This window comes from Hibiscus syriacus, unplaced genomic scaffold, assembly GCF_006381635.1.
Source record: "Hibiscus syriacus cultivar Baekdansim isolate YM2019G1 unplaced genomic scaffold, ASM638163v2 tig00109908_pilon, whole genome shotgun sequence".
NCBI lineage: Eukaryota > Viridiplantae > Streptophyta > Magnoliopsida > Malvales > Malvaceae > Hibiscus > Hibiscus syriacus.
The window spans coordinates 260,393-278,711 of NW_024062525.1; the positions used below are offsets into that span (position 1 = coordinate 260,393).

The 18,319-nt window shown below is 34.4% G+C and overlaps 3 protein-coding genes across 3 annotated transcripts; all 3 read left to right on the plus strand.

Moving 5' to 3' along the window:
* Positions 1-2,285: 2,285 nt before the first annotated feature.
* Positions 2,286-5,105, plus strand: LOC120210108 (nuclear transcription factor Y subunit C-1-like). Its single transcript, XM_039208915.1, has 2 exons — positions 2,286-3,039; positions 4,779-5,105. The coding sequence occupies exons 1-2, from the start codon at positions 2,342-2,344 to the stop codon at positions 4,780-4,782; spliced, it is 702 nt and encodes a 233-aa protein (XP_039064846.1). The 5' UTR covers positions 2,286-2,341; the 3' UTR covers positions 4,783-5,105.
* Positions 5,106-6,078: 973 nt separating this feature from the next.
* LOC120210109 (protein transport protein Sec61 subunit gamma-1) lies at positions 6,079-7,781 on the plus strand. Its single transcript, XM_039208916.1, has 4 exons — positions 6,079-6,218; positions 6,338-6,453; positions 7,114-7,149; positions 7,672-7,781. Exons 1-2 carry the CDS (start codon positions 6,125-6,127, stop codon positions 6,451-6,453), a joined length of 210 nt encoding a protein of 69 aa, XP_039064847.1. The 5' UTR covers positions 6,079-6,124; the 3' UTR covers positions 7,114-7,149; positions 7,672-7,781.
* A 1,891-nt stretch (positions 7,782-9,672) lies between these two features.
* LOC120210079 (deoxycytidylate deaminase-like) lies at positions 9,673-11,759 on the plus strand. The gene is given in 10 exon segments (XM_039208894.1): positions 9,673-9,918; positions 10,002-10,077; positions 10,268-10,286; positions 10,289-10,306; positions 10,398-10,456; positions 10,554-10,591; positions 10,820-10,883; positions 11,090-11,143; positions 11,282-11,380; positions 11,544-11,759. Coding segments are annotated over 10 exon segments (672 nt in total). The 5' UTR covers positions 9,673-9,730; the 3' UTR covers positions 11,601-11,759.
* The last annotated feature ends 6,560 nt before the right edge of the window (positions 11,760-18,319 follow it).

The window sequence follows — 18,319 nt, forward strand, 5'->3', positions numbered from 1 at the left end:
ATTAGAGACAGGTTCTTAATAAAAGACAATTCAATCGCTCACGTGCCTCTATCAACCTATCTATCCACAAGAGTAGAAGATGAAAATGATAAGTCCAGAAGAGTAGAAGATGAAAATGATAAGTCCAGAAGACAAGATTGTGATGAGTTAGAGACTGGCTTGCAAACGTTTATTCAGTTCTTTAAAATAATTTTACCTATTTTTTTGCACTTACGCCCCTACCATATAACTAACACATCCAAGCAAAACACCCCCAAGTATCTGTTCAAGTAAAGCAAAGAGCACTAATAGTATCCCTTTAAATGTGATTAGTTTCTGCACATTTAGGGAAAGCCATTAGACGATTGTTGGGAACCAGAAAACTGCATTTCTGCTGTTCAAGGCAGCACTCAGGGAGGACATTATCCTGTATGCGAATATGTTTTCAGACAGATTCATAATCAATTACTTAAAAATTCCCCAGTGTCTCACAGGGGATCCACAAATTGAATCAAAAGTGATGGATGTCCTTCCTTTCATTGAAATAGGATTAGCCTTAGGTGGTCCTAACTCCTAAGCTACTAAGCAGCTAAACCCACAGCAATGAATGTGATAATTTTCATATATGGAGATAATTTTTTCCTTAATTTGGAATTTTGGATTTAAATAATTTTAATATTTAGTAATAAAGGGACCAAAAAGGGTATATATTTAATAATTTCTAACCCTCCTTTTTTCCAATAATTTATAATTAAAATTTTATTATTTGAAACCTAAAATCTAAACCCTAAAAGACTTATATAAACTAAAACCCTTCTATTTTTATTTATTTATTGATTGTTACATGTATATTATTAGTCCAAATAAAATTATTAAAAATGACATGTATACAAACATTGAGAAAAGAAAAAATGACGAATTTTTTATTAAAAAATCAATTTTTTTAAAGATTGATGATCAAAATAAAAAATATATAGCGCGTGATGTTTTTGTTAGAAAAATAGTTTAATGATTAAAATAAAAAAATGGTACTAAATTGATGACATGTGGTGTAGTTTACTTTTATTTTTTTAATAAGCCTTTAATAAGTTGATATTTTTTTCTTTATCTTTGTGATCGGCAATGACACTAATTTTGGTATTGATCGTCGATAGTCGGTATTCATTGTTTTTCTTTTATTTTATTATAGTGTATCTTTACTTTTTTTGTTTTTTAATTTTTAATAATTCTACCGTTATGACGCATTTTCTCTGTCTTTATAGAACGTTTTCGGTTGTTTGACAATTGTTTTCGTTTATTTTTTTTCTCATGGTTGAATTTGACATCGTCATAATTGGATTTGACATCGCCATGATTAATCAAGATGTCTCTTATTTGTTATCATGCTGATATTCCATGATTTGTACCATTAGATTGGATTTGGATACTTTATTTGCGTTCGTGGATAGTTTTGTCATGTAGCTCGATTATGATTTGTGATTTGTCGACGGTATTTAATAGTTTGATCGTTTTTTGTAGTTCGTTTGCTGATGCAGTCAGATTTATTCATATATACTTCTTGTTCGAGTTTATTTGGTTAAATTTTTAATTTTTTATTTATATGGTCTTTTTGTGATCTTAAATGTCTAGTTTTCTTGTGTTATTATATATTTAGTTTATGACCCGACTATAAACATTCATTATAATTTGATTTTTTATTCATTTTTAATAAAACTAACGATTTTTATTCAAAAATAAATTAATAAACGTAATCGAGCTTAATTTTTTTTATTTATAAATTTGACTAAATTCTAACTCCTACTAATAATAATCAAGAATGAGCACTTGGAAATGACCCTTTAGGTTTTGGCAAAGCTACAAAGATTCACTAAATTATTATAAAAATAAATAAATAGTCCCTACAACACATTTTCACTTTTGAAGGGCCATTGGAATCTTATTCCTTTCTGTTATAATAATTATTAAAAAAAAATTGAGTCTGAGGATGAAGATGTAATTCATGGTATAAAATTCAATAAATATTCAATAGTTAGAATATTTATATTATTATAAAATTCTAAATTGAGCATGGTGTTACAAGTTCAACGCTAACTCAACCAATAAGATGATTGATTGAATATTAAAATTAAATATTTTAAAATTTACCTACTTTTTTTAGGAAAATAAATTTTTATTTTTATTTATATGTATAAATATTAATATAATCAGCTGCCAATGGCTGTAGTTTACCTTAGCTGATCCTTAAAAATAGCACCACCATCTCCTCAATCTCCCACCCTATATAAAAACCCAAGTTCATCCATCCACTAGTTTCTGATTTCCCCTCATTTGCCCCAAAATCTGCCGTTGAAATTTTCATCCAATGGACAGCTGCAAGCAAGCTCAGTCCTCCCCGTACCCTCCCACTTCTTCTGTTACCCAACCTTCCGCCATCGCCGTCACTCCGCCGGCGCCCTTCCACCACCTCCTCCAGCAGCAGCAGCAGCAGCTCCAAATGTTCTGGTCTTACCAGCGCCAAGAAATCGAGCAGGTTAATGACTTCAAGAACCATCAGCTCCCTCTCGCTCGCATCAAGAAGATCATGAAAGCCGACGAAGATGTCCGTATGATCTCAGCTGAAGCCCCCGTTCTCTTCGCCAAGGCTTGCGAGCTTTTCATTTTGGAGCTTACTATCCGTTCTTGGCTTCACGCCGAGGAGAACAAGCGACGGACGCTTCAGAAAAACGACATCGCAGCGGCTATTACTAGGACCGACATTTTCGATTTCTTGGTGGATATTGTTCCCAGGGACGAAATCAAGGATGAGGCTGGTTTGGGTGGGATGGTGGGTGCCACCGCTAGTGGAGTTCCGTACTTTTATCCTCCCATGGGTCAGCCTACCGGCGGTCCTGCTGGCCCTGGTGGGATGATGATCGGGAGGCCAGCCGTCGACCCCACCGGTGGTATGTATGCCCAGCCACCCTCGCAGGCTTGGCAGAGTGTTTGGCAGACGGCGGGGCCTGACGATGGGTCGTATGCAAGCGGAGGTAGCGGCGGTCATGGAAATCTTGACGGACAAGGGTATGTGGAAAATTATTTTCTTTGATTTCGTAAAATTCTTGCTCTTATTTCAAAACTAAAGTTCAGTTCTTTCTTAAATTCTATTCATTTTGTGGGATGGGGAACATTTACTAGAGCAATGTTTAGTTTGTTGTTTGAGATTCTAGCTTATTTTATAGGGTTCTGAACTTCTGATAACTAAATGCTTCCAATGCTTTGAACTTTCGTTAGAGATGGAATTGCTTCAATGAGTCTACTTGAGTACAATCATTGTAGGTCTTGTTGGCTTGTTTATGTTTTCAAAAATGTCTTGGTTGCTGTCGTGTTTCCGTTTCCCTCGTCGAGGACCGGTTAATGAGGTTGGTGGGTTATGGTTGTAGCATGATCATTGTAGGTCTTGATGTCTGGTCTGTATTTCCAATATTTCTTGATCAGCTATGTTTCGCTCACTAAAACTGGTTAACTGCATTGGTGAATTTGTTAGTTGTTAGGTATAAAGATCCCATTCGGTAGGTTGAAGTTGTTTACGTGTTACAATCTTTTGTTATTGATGATGAGATGAACTTAGCTTTACAGTAAGCCAAGCTACTAGGCACTGATGGTGGTGATGATATCACTCATATTTCATCGTAACACATGCTTCTTATGAGTAATTTAAGCTGGCCTTGCTTCTACAGATGCTTTAGTTAGCTTTGTAAGATGAAACATAACTGTTTTCGATTCAGTAAATCTGGAGATAGTTTCCATATAGGAAAGCTTGAAAGGAACAAGGAGAACCTGTTTAGAATGAGAAATTATGTTAGTCACGTCCCCGAATGATATGGTTAAGACTTAGTAAAGCTTGACAATAGAAAAAGGTGAGTTTACTGGGAACAAGTATTCCAGGACAATTCTTGACAGAATATAGATGACGCCATATATTTTCCAATGAAAATGAACAAAAATGGTACTATACACCAACTTGACTTTGTTGGACAACAAAAAGTTGGTATGGCAAGAAAAGTGAAGAACGGGTGGGAGTTTAGGTGGGGATGGGGCACGTGTGTTAGTCGTTCTTTAATGCTGGTTGGTTTTTGGTACTTTTTTATTTTTGTTGTTTATCTGTAAATCCAACAACTATGCTTGTGCTGCTTGTATTTTTGCTTCCTTCAAACTAAATTAGTATTTTCTCCCTAACTCTTGCACCATGTGGTAATCAGGATATGTATAGTTAATCTCATTGGCATGTTTGTGTTTTATCACTTTTGCATTCTTTGCACTTGCATATCATATTATGCCGTCCAGCATTAAATATAGCATTGCTTCTAAGTTATTATTTTTGCATGGTAAGAATGCATGTTTTGTTTATTTCCCTTTGGTTTTATGGAAGCGTTATCCTTTCATCTGTGGTGCAATCTCCTTGTCTTCATGCTGCCTTTCTTAGATCTTTATCTTCATGTTCCAAGAGTCGGGCCTTGGTCATGACTTTTCAGAATTCGGGTAGCATGTCCCGAACTACTATTTATTATTGTTGACATCTGAATATTGCTAAGTGGTGATTCTGCTAGTGTTTTAAGCCACTTTGGAAGGATGTTCATTTTGTATATATAAAAATGGAAAATCCAGGTTTTTGGAAGTACATAACTCTACCGTTATATTTCCATTTGAGCATGAATTGTTGGTTTATCTATTAAAACAAAGAGGATTGGTTTATCACATGCCTTACCCTTGTTCATACCGGCCATCGTCTAAACTCTTCGTAATTTTGTTGTTTTCTGCAGCTAAGCAAGTCATTGGTCCGATGCGGGCGTTCGATGGTGTGGCAAATCGTGTGATGCTGTTGGGTAATCAATTGGGAATTTTGGTTGCTTGTGATTTATGAATGTGAACCTGTCTGCCATTGTTTCTGGAAAGCTACTTTTTAAATGTTATTTATTTAGAAAAAGACCCATAACTAATTTAAGTGCAGCAAAACAAATAGGCTTGTGCTGCTATGACTTTACCTAAACAAAATCTCTTCTAATGCTGTGCAGTTCTGGGATTTAATTAGCTCATTTGTTGTTGTGCTTCTGATATATTTTCATATGAATGAACATAATTTTCAAGTCCATGATTTTTGGAGATCGACTATTGGTAACAACCTATGTTTTTCTTTTGTCGAATTGTCTAGTTCGACATCTGTATCCGATGCATAATTTAAATCCAAAGGAACATTGTTTTTCTTTTGTAAGGTCAGAAGAACATAGTTGAGTGTTTTCTTTTGATTTCCATATGTTTTTGGTTGTAAGAATTGAGAATCATTTGTGTTTATAGCTTCCCCATCAGTAGCGGTAGTAGTTTATGCTATCCAGATTTGGGAAGTATCTTAATCTGAATGTATAATGAGTTATATTTTAATTTTATAATTCATTTAGTAAAGTAATGTTCAGATTTGATAGAACTTTTAGCAAGAATCTCTCTCTTTCTATTCTGGCTTCTCAATCCAACTTGACATACGAATATATTCGTGGATGGCCAATAGGTTGAAGCTTGGTTCGAATTTAAGGTGAACAAAATTTTATTTAAAAAATATTAAATTAATTAAGACATACCGTAAAGAAAAATATTTTAATATTTGATTAAATAATTACTTTGGTCGATATTTTTTTTATTTTAAGTATTTTGGTCCCTAACAATGTTTCATTTAAAGTAAAAATGTCTCCTTATAAATTATGAATGAAAATCGTTAGTTAATAAATAATTAATATTCTAAGATAGGATTTTTGTAACCTTAAAATAAATGTTGAGTGTTAAAATATTTTTTAAAGAAAATAAGGATTAAATGGCAAAAACGTATAGAGTAACGATTATTTGATCGAACATTAAAAAGGTTATGATTTGTTTATATTGAAAGGACCTAAAATGTAGGCCGAAGTACAATGAAAGGTGGCAAGCGGTCCAGGAAGAGGCCCATGGGCACAGGTACGGCCGAAAATGGCTTCCAAATTTGACTAAGAAAGTCAACTCTTCCACGACGTATTATGAACCTGCATTTGCACTACGCCTCCACTCAATTTTCGTTTATAAAAAAGAATTCTTTCTACTAGAGGTCTATAACATTCAATTTTCGTTTTGAGAGAGAAGAGAAATGGACGCCCTTGACAACGTCGTAGATCCTTTGAGAGACTTCGCCAAGGACAGCGTCCGCCTCGTCAAGCGTTGCCACAAGCCCGATCGTAAAGGTATCCCCCCTTTCTTCTTCCCTTCTATTTGTTTTACAATATCGGATCTGCTGGAATTTTTCGGTTTTTATTCCTTCTTTTTAAGGATTTTGTTTTATTTTTTTTTGTTTCCTATGAAGAGTTCACGAAGGTGGCGTTCCGTACAGCGATTGGTTTTGTAGTGATGGGATTCGTCGGATTCTTCGTTAAGCTCATCTTTATTCCTATCAACAACATCATCGTCGGCTCCGCTTAAGTAATTTGCCTAATCTGATTTTGCATGCTAGTTTAAAATTAAAAACAATATATTTGGATATTTTCATTTGGATGAATCTAAATATCGGGGAATTCTTACATTGTTTATGGAAAAGAATTTATCTTCAATCTGCCAAAAATGATCAATTTTGAAGCAATAGCTATTTCCCTATTACTGAATTGAGTTCTTTTACTTACAAATAAAGTTTATTGGAATTTTTAGCCTAGCCCATTGTATGCAACCGATGCCTTATGAAAAACTATGCTATTTTAGAAGATCTAGTAGGCTTATTGATTCTCCGCTAGACCCTTTGATGGATTTGCTCAAATGTCATGTCTTTTGTTCTACGTGCTTGCAAAATTTGCATATTCATTCCTTCTTTGATAAACTAGCATTTCACCTTAGTCTTGGTTGGATTCGAGGATTAAGAGTATCCTGAACTCTGATTTCATCAAATCTTTTATTTATTTTGTTGATCTGATTCTGGTCCAGTGATGCTATGTTGAAGATGATGATGTATGTGTGTTATTTGTAGTATTACTGGTGCTATGTTGGATCTAAAAACCATCAGGTCCTTTCTAGTTTCTCCTTTGTTTAGGACAAATGAGTTTATAGTTTACCTTTTTCTTTATGTTACCTCAGATTATTTATGTATAGGAGGGACATTGCTTCTGAGATCCAGCTGGTGTTTTCTTTGTTACTTTTTGCCAAATTTATGACGACAGTTGAGGCTGTGATTCTTATTGACCTTTCATTTTTGACCTTCGTGTATAGCTGTGAAATATGACCTCATAGTCTTACTCTGATGCTTTGTGATTTAGCAAAGTGTGTTTCTTTAGTGAATATCAATTTTATCAATTTGTTTTCTTCATGCATACAGTTGTTACCCTTATTGTAGTACGTCCTCCTACAAAACAGAAAGTAGTATCACAACATCAGTTTGAAATGATGTGTGCTGTGTTTTAATACTTGTTTCTTTTAGTTCTTGGAAATTCTTGGCTATCAATCTTAAATCTTTATGTTTTGGTTTTCGATACATTCCATGTCATGTCATCAATCAGTGTTCTTTACTCGTACACTTCTCTTACAAAACGAAAATGTAGTATCACAGCATCAGTACGAAGTTATAGTTTTTGATACTTGTATTTTTAGTTCTTAGAAATTCATGGATATAAAATTTGAATCTTTATGATTTGGTTTTTGATATATGAATTGCAGGGGGGGGGGGCAGTTGGATAAGTTCCAAATTCTGATCAAAGAAAAATGTTACAGTGCAGCTCTTCCCTCGTCATTTTACATTTCATTAGTTGAGCCATTTTAAACCAGAATTTTCAAATGACGCCATTCTTCACCTCCTCCCATGTACAAAAGCACCATCCACAAACGTGATTCATTGTGTGGTTTAAGATCCATTTATATTTTGGTCTTAAACACTTGAACCTAAAGATGATCTTTTTTTAGAAGCATATTATAAGTAATTTTCATCAGAAATGCGCCATTCTTTGTTGCATTTTTTAACCCAAGACCACCGCTCTCACCGATAGGGCTGGCAATTATCCATGGGTGAGTGGATTATCCACCCACCCGCCCCGAATAAATGGATGAAAACCTGTTATGAAACGGATGATTGGCGGGTGATGGGTCGGGTCGGATATGGATGAATTTTTTTTGACCCATCACCCGATCCATCACTCGCTGCATCCATCCACCCATTAATATATCCATCTATCCATATATATATATATATTATACATGGCAGGTAAATATACTTTACTTTATTATACATGGCCTTTACTTTATTATGCAGAATAGTCTGTTAATGTGATTATTTAGAATCATACATAGGAATTTTAATATTCTAATTTTGAATTTTCGGATGTCTTGTTTGATATATGATTTCAGAAGCTTCTATTGAGAATGCACATGCATGTGCTACTATCTTGGAGGATTTTGATGTGGAAAACGAGGGAAGTTCATCAAGTGTAGTGCTTGATGTTGATGCTAACTCGGTAAATATTCTTATTCTCTTAATTCTGACTTTTATCCCGTTGAAAATATGTCTAATTTTTTAATATTGGTTTATCCCTATTGATACTAGGATGGAGAGGACTTTTGAGACGTGATAGTTTGTTGATGAAGATTATATTTGGTGTACAAGACTATACATGATGCATCTATTCACTTGAAAAGTGTATCACTAACATAGTGCACAAGACTATATAAACTGTGTTCCATTTTGTTTTTTTTTTGAATTTGATGAAAATTTATTGTTCATGTTTTGGTTTCTATGAATGTTTGAGTATCAATGTTTGGTTTCTATGAATGTTAGAAGAATTTGAGCGTATGATGTAAAAATAGGTTTTATTCATAGTATCATCCATTTTTCATCCGCTCCACCAGCGGGTGATGAGGTGGATGAAGCTCCACCTGACCCATCTCCGATCCATTGCATGCCCTACTCAACGAAGACTTGCTTAAGGTACCTCGCAAAGCCTTTAATAATATTTTTTATTCAAAATAAATTTGTAATAGTAGTATGCATGGTTGAATACACATAAAGTGATCAAATTTATAAAATAAAAATGAAAGTAAAAGATTCGTATAATGCGAATTGAAATTGAAAATTAAAGTAAAAGAAAGTGATTAAAAATAAATTGAAATCCTATGAAGCGAAAATGGTTAGTCAAGGTTGGTTTATGGTAACTCAAGATAACTTAATAACTTAATCTCTTCTTAATTAGTCAATAATTAAAGAAATGCTCTCATGATTATTTCCCTTATTAATTAGATAATTTTATATAGTTGTTTTTAGTATTTAATTTATTTAACAATTTTATGAATTAAAGAGATACAATCATAGTTAATTAACTCAGATTAACATAGATAATTCAAAGTAGATCTTATATCTCACAATTCATTTTAAGTTATTTTATTACTTGTATTAAAATCTATCTACAATTACGAATAGAAACTTTAATAAATTATAAAATAATCAATCCATTAATCAGTAATAAATAAATAAAGTAAAAGGTATAAAAAATATTTTAAAAAATAAAGAAAATAAAGATAAAAAATTAAAATCTTTGAAAAAAACCTTGAATTAAAAGAAACCCATATTTTGGGCGGGGAAAATGGAGTACCAACCCGCTCTGAAGCGCACGCGCGATGCACTCTCCCGCCCTTGCTCAACTTTCCCGCTACTATTCTTAGTAGCTGAAGCTGGTAGAGAAAGTAGAAACATTTTGTTCCAGGAATAACCCTTTTTCCCCTTCCCCTCATGAACTGCCGAGACGTTGCCCTGGTCTCGATAGCCACCATCTTTGGTGCTTTTGCCTCTGCTTTTGCTTATCATACATTCTTCTCCATCCCTAGTAAAAAGTCTTCTCCAATCAATTCATCCCAAAACGGTGACGTTTCAAAGAAACGCTCCTCCCAGGATCCTTTCGATCCATCGAAACGCAAAGGGTTAGTATAATACTTACTCGTAACTCGTATTCGTGGTAGAAAATCTAATCTAAAAAAAGGTTAATTTTTTGTTACTATTGCAGATATTTGTCATGGGATGACTATTTTATGGCGATTGCATTCTTATCCGCTAAGAGATCCAAAGACCCGAACAGGCAGGTCATAGTTTTTTGTTAAGAGGTTTAAATTTTCCATTAAATTATGTATATTCGTAGCTACCCAAAGTGCTTAATTTTGCAGCTGCCATGTTTGTTTGCTTGCTTGCTTGCTTGTTTGAAAGTCTGAATTCTAGATAAGTTCAAATCGAGAACTTTGACTCTAATATTTGTATTGGTTTTTTTCCCTTCAGGTTGGTGCATGCTTGGTGAGTCAAATGGTATAATTCTTGGTAAGTTTTTTGCTTAAATTGCAATCTTAGAGTTAAAGTTAGCAATTCTAGGCAGCCATTGTTGATGGATATTTTTGTTCCCTTTGGTCAGGCATTGGCTATAATGGGTTTCCTAGGGGTTGTTCTGATGACCAGCTTCCTTGGGCAAAGGTTTGATATATGTTATTAATGAATGCTAAGCTTACAAATTCCATCATTTTCTAGGCCTAAATCCTTAAATAAACTTGTGCTTTGAATGATGTCTCAGATGTCCAAATCTGGGGACCCATTGGAGACGAAATATCCGTGAGTACTAAGCTTTTTCCTGAACTCTCACACGTATGATTCGGGATTGATGGCTTAATGTTATTGTTTGTGTTTCTTTCTGTCTTGCCAATTAGTCTATAGTTGTTATTCATGGTCTTTCATCTTGAGCATTAATCAAACTGTATGCTCTGAACCTTCGATAATAAAGATCATTCTTGTAATGATAATACTTAGGTTTGATACTTATTCTTGAATCATCTGTTGTAGGTATGTTTGTCATGCTGAAGTCAATGCTATCTTGAATACAAATCATGCATCCGCAGCTGGCCAGGTTAGTTACTTGAGTTCTCTATCAGCTGCTAAGCGTGCTAACCAACATATATATATTATTCAAATTTTAGTAGACTCCAAGTGAAAACATAGCAAAACTTTATAGTTTTACTTATATTTTATTCGGATTTTTCTTGCAAGTCCCTTCTACCGCAAGTCCTCAAATGGCACTGAGAGGATCTTTCATCTTGTTTTGAAATTTTGCAGAGGCTTTATGTGACCATGTTCCCCTGCAATGAATGTGCAAAGATAATCATTCAGGTTTGATACCAATGTTCCCCTCAATGCTTCGAACCAAACCATCAACTTTATGTTTAGTAAATATCGACTCCGTATAGATTTTGTTTCTCCTTTCATCAACATTGATGTTTACCATCTATGGATTTGGGTATGTTGCAGTCGGGTGTCTCAGAAGTCATATATTTTATAGAGAAAAGACTGAATACAGACACTGCATATGTTGCTTCGCACAAGCTGCTATCGATGGCTGGTGTTAAAGTAAATCCTTCATCCTCAGTTTGATGATAACCACGATATTAGTTTTACTCAATAAAGTCATCTTAGTGCTTTTTTGTTAATTTATATTTCCATCAATGACCTTGGGCTTCTTTGTGTTTGACTTTTAAAGTTTCTCAAATGAATTGTGAATTTTCTTTTGCAGGTCAGAAAACATCAACCACAGATGGACCAAATTTTACTGCAGTTCAAAGAGCTGTAGTTTTATGTTCATGTACCGGTTTTTTATCTCGACAAGCACGATTGTTACTTCTTATCTTGTATCCTATGTTATAACTGTAACACAGAATCTATTTATGTTATTCTGATTTAGGATGATTTTCAAATAGATATATGTTTCCTACAATAATACTCGTTTGAGATAACTGCATGTTCCAAAACTTTGGGTATCATATGGATTTGTTAACTGAATGAGAATTTGTTAAACCCTAAAATGTATTTTTTTGGGAATTTTTTTTTGGGGGGGGGGGTTCATTTGCTTGAATGTTGAACCCCCAGAACTGTTTTATTTAGCCTTCAATGGTAACAGAATTAATTCTAGGAGTGTTCCTATCTTTCAACTAGAAGTTATGCCGGGACATTAACTAGTAGCATTCAGAGCATCAAGTTGCCTCCGGAGATCTTCAAGATCATCGATAGCAGTATCTGTGGCTCCGGATGGCTGGGGCTTTTGAAAATCATTGGCACTGAATAGAGGAAAGCAGCTTAGGGAAATGAAATGTTGAGATCAAACAAGAGTGGTAAAGAAGATAACAAGCAAATGAAAGTTAGTAATTGGGACAGTTCAAAGTTTCAAGGTAATTCCACCTCGACAATCAAATTAAAGAAAACTGTAAATTTGTGTGTATCAAATGACAGTCATGCTCATTGTAGAGAAAACTGGTCCTGCAACAAGATTTCGGCGGAGACTTAATCCTTGTAAATAGGGTCAGAACTGCAAGCTACCAACTATTAGCATGTGTTGAAGAGCAACTAAGACAGCAAAATCTTTTATTTCGTATGGAAACTGTGCCCTTTTAACATACCATCCCATCTGAAATCCCAATGTTTACGCGATCAGCAGATTAAAAGAGAAGTGACTGGAATAACACAGTAATTCTTCTAAAATTTTTTGTATAGAGGGGCCTCAATTCATGTATTCAGAACTTCACAAGAAGATAATGCAATCATATATATAAAAGAAAAATCAGCAAGTGAGAAACTGGAAGAAAGTTCAAAACAGTGGATAGAGAAGAAAAACACCTAAAGTTGTGCCACAAGTACTCTTCTCCAGCTCATTGTCATCTACAACACTGCAAAAAGAATTTTGCATAAACTGGTTAATATCCCCAAGTAAAATCATACAACGATAATGATCCATGAATAAAGTAAATGTAGAACAGTCCATAACATCTTTTAACATCATAGGAAGCACGTCAGTCGATCACTATATAAATTTGTAAATCCAGTCAAATTTCAGAATCGTATAACTACGAAAACAAAAAAATAGTGTTAGTTTTCAGAATTTGAGTTGAAGATTGTGTAAGATGCACTAGTCCATCTCTAAGGGTTGTGATTTGTACCTTATGTTCCATTCATTATCAACATGGAGTGGCACATCTGCTGCGGCAGCAGCTGAGGCTTCAGCCTCCATCTTGGCAGCATCTCTGGCTGGTTTTGCAAGAATGTATTCTTTCTGCAAAGCAATAGTCCACTCCATCAGAAGAACAAAACCCAAATGACCAGAAAGACAGAAATCACTTTCTTACCTGCCGCTCCAGACAGGAAGTGTTTGAACATTGAGGATTTGGCTTCATTGCCATTGTTGGGAAGAAATTTTTAAGAGAACTGTATACCTACAATCAGCAACACAGTAAAAATCTATCAAAAACCAAGAGTAAGCACAAGAGGTCATTAGTAACCTAGTAAGAACACCTCACATAAAGCAAAGGATTAAACTGCAGACACCATTTACAGAGATGGGAGAGAGGGAGTGTTGATTTAGGACTTACCAAGTACGGAGAAACTTGTCCAAATCCCAACAAGAACTTTAGCGTATTTTGAACCAGAAGTCCAGCAACAACTCCATGAAAAGTTATTTCATATACTAGATGTTAGGAAAACCATGAAATTTTTTTATTTTATGTACCAAACAGTATATCAACAACTTAATGATTATTGCTAATGCATATTCTAAAGTCCAATTTTATGATTTAAGCACCATAAAGAACATGCTGAAAGGGTGAACATGCATATTTGCATCACATTTTCAAGCACAATATAAACACACATGCATGCATGTGCGTGTGAGTATAGATAGAATCATTCATGTCTTCTATTTGTGTTTCTGAGTGTGTATATCTATATAGGTAGATCAATTCATGTCAGTCCGTTCATATGCACTTGCGCACTCGCGCACGCACAAGCACAAGCACAAGCACAAGCACAAGCACAAGCACAAGCACACACACTACTAACGAGAAAAAGCTAAAGAAAGCGGAAAAAAGAAAGAAAAAACTTACCATGGTAGTTGGCAAAGATGCGGCACAAACCCCTTTGTCACACCCCAAGATGGGGTTAGATTTCTTTTAGTTTAAAATATATGAAATGATATGATGTTGGTTGGCTAATAATTATTTTATTAGACCATTAAGTTATTAAATAAATTGAAGATAAGGAGATAGGTTGAATGTGTCCAAATTGTTGGATGAGTGATTGATTAAAATACATGGATTGATTTGTTTATATATATATATATTTTAAATATTTGGGAACCACAACTTGAAAAGATATATTTTTTAAATAAGGATAATGGTATGGCAGTGGAATCCATTTCTTTAAGCTTTCACTTTTGCAAGCTTTTGTATCCACTAAATCCCACCGAGAAAGTTGCTTTAGTTTCAATGGACGCAGCCACTATAACCGCTTCATCTCTGCAACTTTCCTCAGATTCCACTTATGGAATTTTGGAGCGAAAGCTATGTCTGCCTCGCATGCAGTCGAGTTGCTTTGGACATGGGTTTCTCCCGAGTGATTCTTGAAGGAGACAAGAGGTAGTGCAAGGAGTCTACATGCATGGTATTGCCGCTTCATCTCTCACGATGGAAACCGAGTGGTGTACTTTCTGGTAATTGATGCATCACTGGGACTCTTTGACCGGTTATGGATTTAGGAAGCTCCTAGGGGTGGCGAACTTAGCTATGACAGATCGATGTTGGCTAGAGACCCTCCATAACTTCGCTTTCTTATACCTCGTTCGTGATATAGAATCTGATACAACGACAAAAGATTTTGATCCAAAAGCAAGTTTATACACTGAGCCATGCTCTATAAACCAATCGTACAAAGAGAAGGAAGTGAGAAAAAGGTGGACGATGCAATCACTCGAGCAAGTCCAATGTGACTTTCGGTTCTGTATTGCCGTGGGGGCCAATGAATTATCAACTACTTTTGTTTATTGAAATTGCCGCGGGGTCCAATGCATTTTCAATTGTTGCATTTGCCGTGGAGACCATTCCATTATCATTTTATTTATTTATTGCAAACACATGGCTATTCAAATCATTATCAATTTCAATGTCAAAGGTGGAGCCGCATTTATTTGATTTCCACATACAGCTTGGAATTTCGAAGAAGCATATGGTAAGAACTTGGCATTGTCTCCTAGTTTTCATTAGTTTTTGTTTATGGCCCAATAGTGTAAATTATTTCAGTTCAGTCTCTATTTTTAGTGATTAATTATTAAAGTAACCCCATAAGTATTCTATTATACAAATTGGATTTCCAAATTATTATTTAAATTCTAATAAGCTATCTTTATGGCGAAGGAAATTATTTGGATACGAGTTAGTAATTTTGATGGCCTGGATCGTGAGGAAAATATAGGAAGTTGAATTAAAGATCGAGGGCGTTCGAATGGAATTTAATGGTCAACCAGTATGACACGGAAAATGAGGTAATACTTTACTACCTCTTTATGCTTTATGGAACATGTTGATATTGGTAAATGCATGAATAAGATAATGTTGGTCACTTTTGTGGAGTTGAATAATTTATTCACTCGATATGAATGTGGTAGAAATTCTGTAACTGAATACGGATCGAATGACTAAGATAAGAGATTGATAATTGTTAGAATTAAATAACAAGTTTGTGATTGGTGATAAAGAAATCAGCTCTGGATTTGTAACTTATATTTTATATCATCAAGGGTTAAATGTTAAAGATACTTGGATGAAAAATTATGAGAATACTCCGATATGGTAAAATTATGAAATTACCCTTATGTTGGAAAATGATAAGAATTGCCACTGGAAGTTGGTTAATAACTCTGAAAAGACATATTGATCTGATATAACTACTGATGTGCATAAGAAATGTTAGTTTTATTTGGAAATTATGGATAACCGGTTTTAATCCTATGAGAGTTTGTGAAGGAATCATTTCAAAATTAAAGAATGTTCGGGAAAGTAATTGATCATAGGATCTCTAAATTATAACTATTTTCGTTAAGAGCTAATATTGAAATTATCTGGTTAAGAAATTACGAAAATGCCCTTGAGGAATAAAATAGGCTGAATTGACCCTGAATGAGAGAGTACTTTGAGGATTTGTACTTAACTCGATTAAGTACGAATTTAATTGTTAAGATCCTGTCTTTGTACAGAAAAATTTATAATATTCCGTTTGTAAAATCTGAGAAGACACTTGACCCGAAAATATTCGAATAAGAAGTAAATACTTGAAGAGTAATTTATCGGAGGTATTCTGCTGACAGAATTGTTCGAAAGGACTGAAGTAAATGATAAGATTGAATTAAATAATAAGACCGGATGGAAGGAAATGATTGAAATATTCTAGAATTATAAAATGACCAAATTACCCCTGGAATGGAAATGACTCAAGAATGTCACCAAGCTCAGGAATGAATGGATATACTCAAGCTTTGAAATGAATAGAAAAAAATGTTAAGCACCAAAATGACCAAAATGCCCTTATGACCTAGAATAAGTAAATGTCTTGGATTAATTAAGAAATCCAAATAAACATGGATGTTGTGCTACCAGTAAAAGTTGTAGAACGCAACTTAAGTGATTAACCAACGTTAGTACTATATCATTACCTGAATGATATAAGTATCACTTGAATGTTTGTTCATCTTCTCAAATTTGGATCGATGATAATTCTGGAAGTACTTGGCGCAACTCAACTCTAGAGTGCATACAGTACTAATAAGTGGGTAGTCGTTAGTCAAATCAACCACGAATACCAGAATGACTTTATTATATGAATAAATTGAAATGAAATGAAGTACAACCTGTATTTGAAATTCAGAAACGTCTGAATTATTCTGGAAAACTTTAAAGTAATCGGGATAGACTTGCTTACCAACGAACTAAGTAACATCAATGACTAAGGATTAAATAGGTGATTTGATGAGTTTGGAAACACTGTTGAACTTACATGATGAATTGTCATTATGGGTTATGAGCCATGGATCAAGTACGTCAGTATTTCCTGATATTGTTGAAACGTGGAAATGAAATAAAGACCGTTAGAAGATTTATTCAGTGATGATTATGGGGATGATCTATGGATCTGCACTATGGTATTAAAGAGTGAATATACTGGAAGGATAATGAATTGACTTGTTGACATGCATCAGTTTGAGAGTTGTGTAACTCGAGTTGTTTGATAATATGATCGATAGTCGTAGATTGTAAATGACTTGAATCTTCAATTCTATATTTCATCTAAAATCACTTCAGTCATGTTTGAAAAGAAAAAAAAAACAAGTAACGTAGATGGAAAAGATTCTGAATATCTCATTTGGTTCAATTGGGCTGAAATCCTATGAATTTAAAGTATATTCCTGAATACCCCTGATTGTTTGGGTAATGGAATCACTCGCAGTAAATCTGAATTTAGAATTATTATGTATAAAGGTTCCTGAACGTTTTCCTAAAGCACACGAAAATATAGTGGGATTCTAATGTATCAACATTAAATGTCTGGCTAGATCGGTTAGTAATCGATTCTCCTCAATAGGACCTTGTTCCAGGAATTCGTTCAAATTTTATAAGTTTCATGTTATCCAAAATGATAACTACAATGGCCTCTGGAAATACTTGGATTCTCTAGTGTGTTCCCTACTTATTACTGAACTGTTTTATTGGTTTTAATATGTGGTACACCGAATTCATTGGTTATTGTTTATGGATGCACCAATTTAATGTGACAATTTATGGAATATGGCTGCTATCTAATTTTTGTTTGAAATGGTATATGATTACCATGTTTTGGATTTATGGAAATTATGTCACGGTGCAATTGAATTTTGGAATTGAATTACGATGGAATAGCTCTGATCAAGCTAAATGGGCCTAATGTGACTCTTGAGGGCCCCAAGATGTTTCATTAGGTCGGCTTTCCTTTGCTGTGTGCTTAGGGTAAGCTATATGGACTTATTGACTTGGGCTTAAGGATACAAGCTTCATAGCCTATCCTTAAGTCGGCTTTCTTTTTGCTATGTGCATAAAGTAAGCTATATGGAAAATAATTTTTGGGAACTACTGAGGGTGTACCAGAAAAGGGTTTAAACTATGATTTTCAAAAGTTAAACTCTTTTACGAAATTGTGAGATTTACTGGACTATGATTTGTACCTATTATGATTTTATTATACTGTTGGAACACACTAGACATCCTATTCGATCTCCTGAAAATGTCATACTTTGAAAGGTTTCTTATGAATTGAGATTTATGGTTTCTACTCGATGAACTTCTAAGGGAACCCTAAATTATTCTGCAAGCTGGTATACGTATGATTCAATAAGGAAATTATATGGCTTTCCATTTATCTACATGTCATGTAGCATCATCTGGTAGTTCTGTATTACTGAGCTTTCCAAAGCTCACTCTATTACTCACCTTTTTAGGTTAA

Bases quoted from the DNA above. Each gene is read 5' to 3' on its own strand.
- LOC120210108 (XM_039208915.1), top strand. From the start codon at position 2,342: ATGGACAGCTGCAAGCAAGCTCAGTCCTCCCCGTACCCTCCCACTTCT.
- LOC120210109 (XM_039208916.1), top strand. From the start codon at position 6,125: ATGGACGCCCTTGACAACGTCGTAGATCCTTTGAGAGACTTCGCCAAG. The intron at 6,219-6,337 runs GTATCCCCCCTT...TTTCCTATGAAG, and splicing joins CCACAAGCCCGATCGTAAAG to AGTTCACGAAGGTGGCGTTC.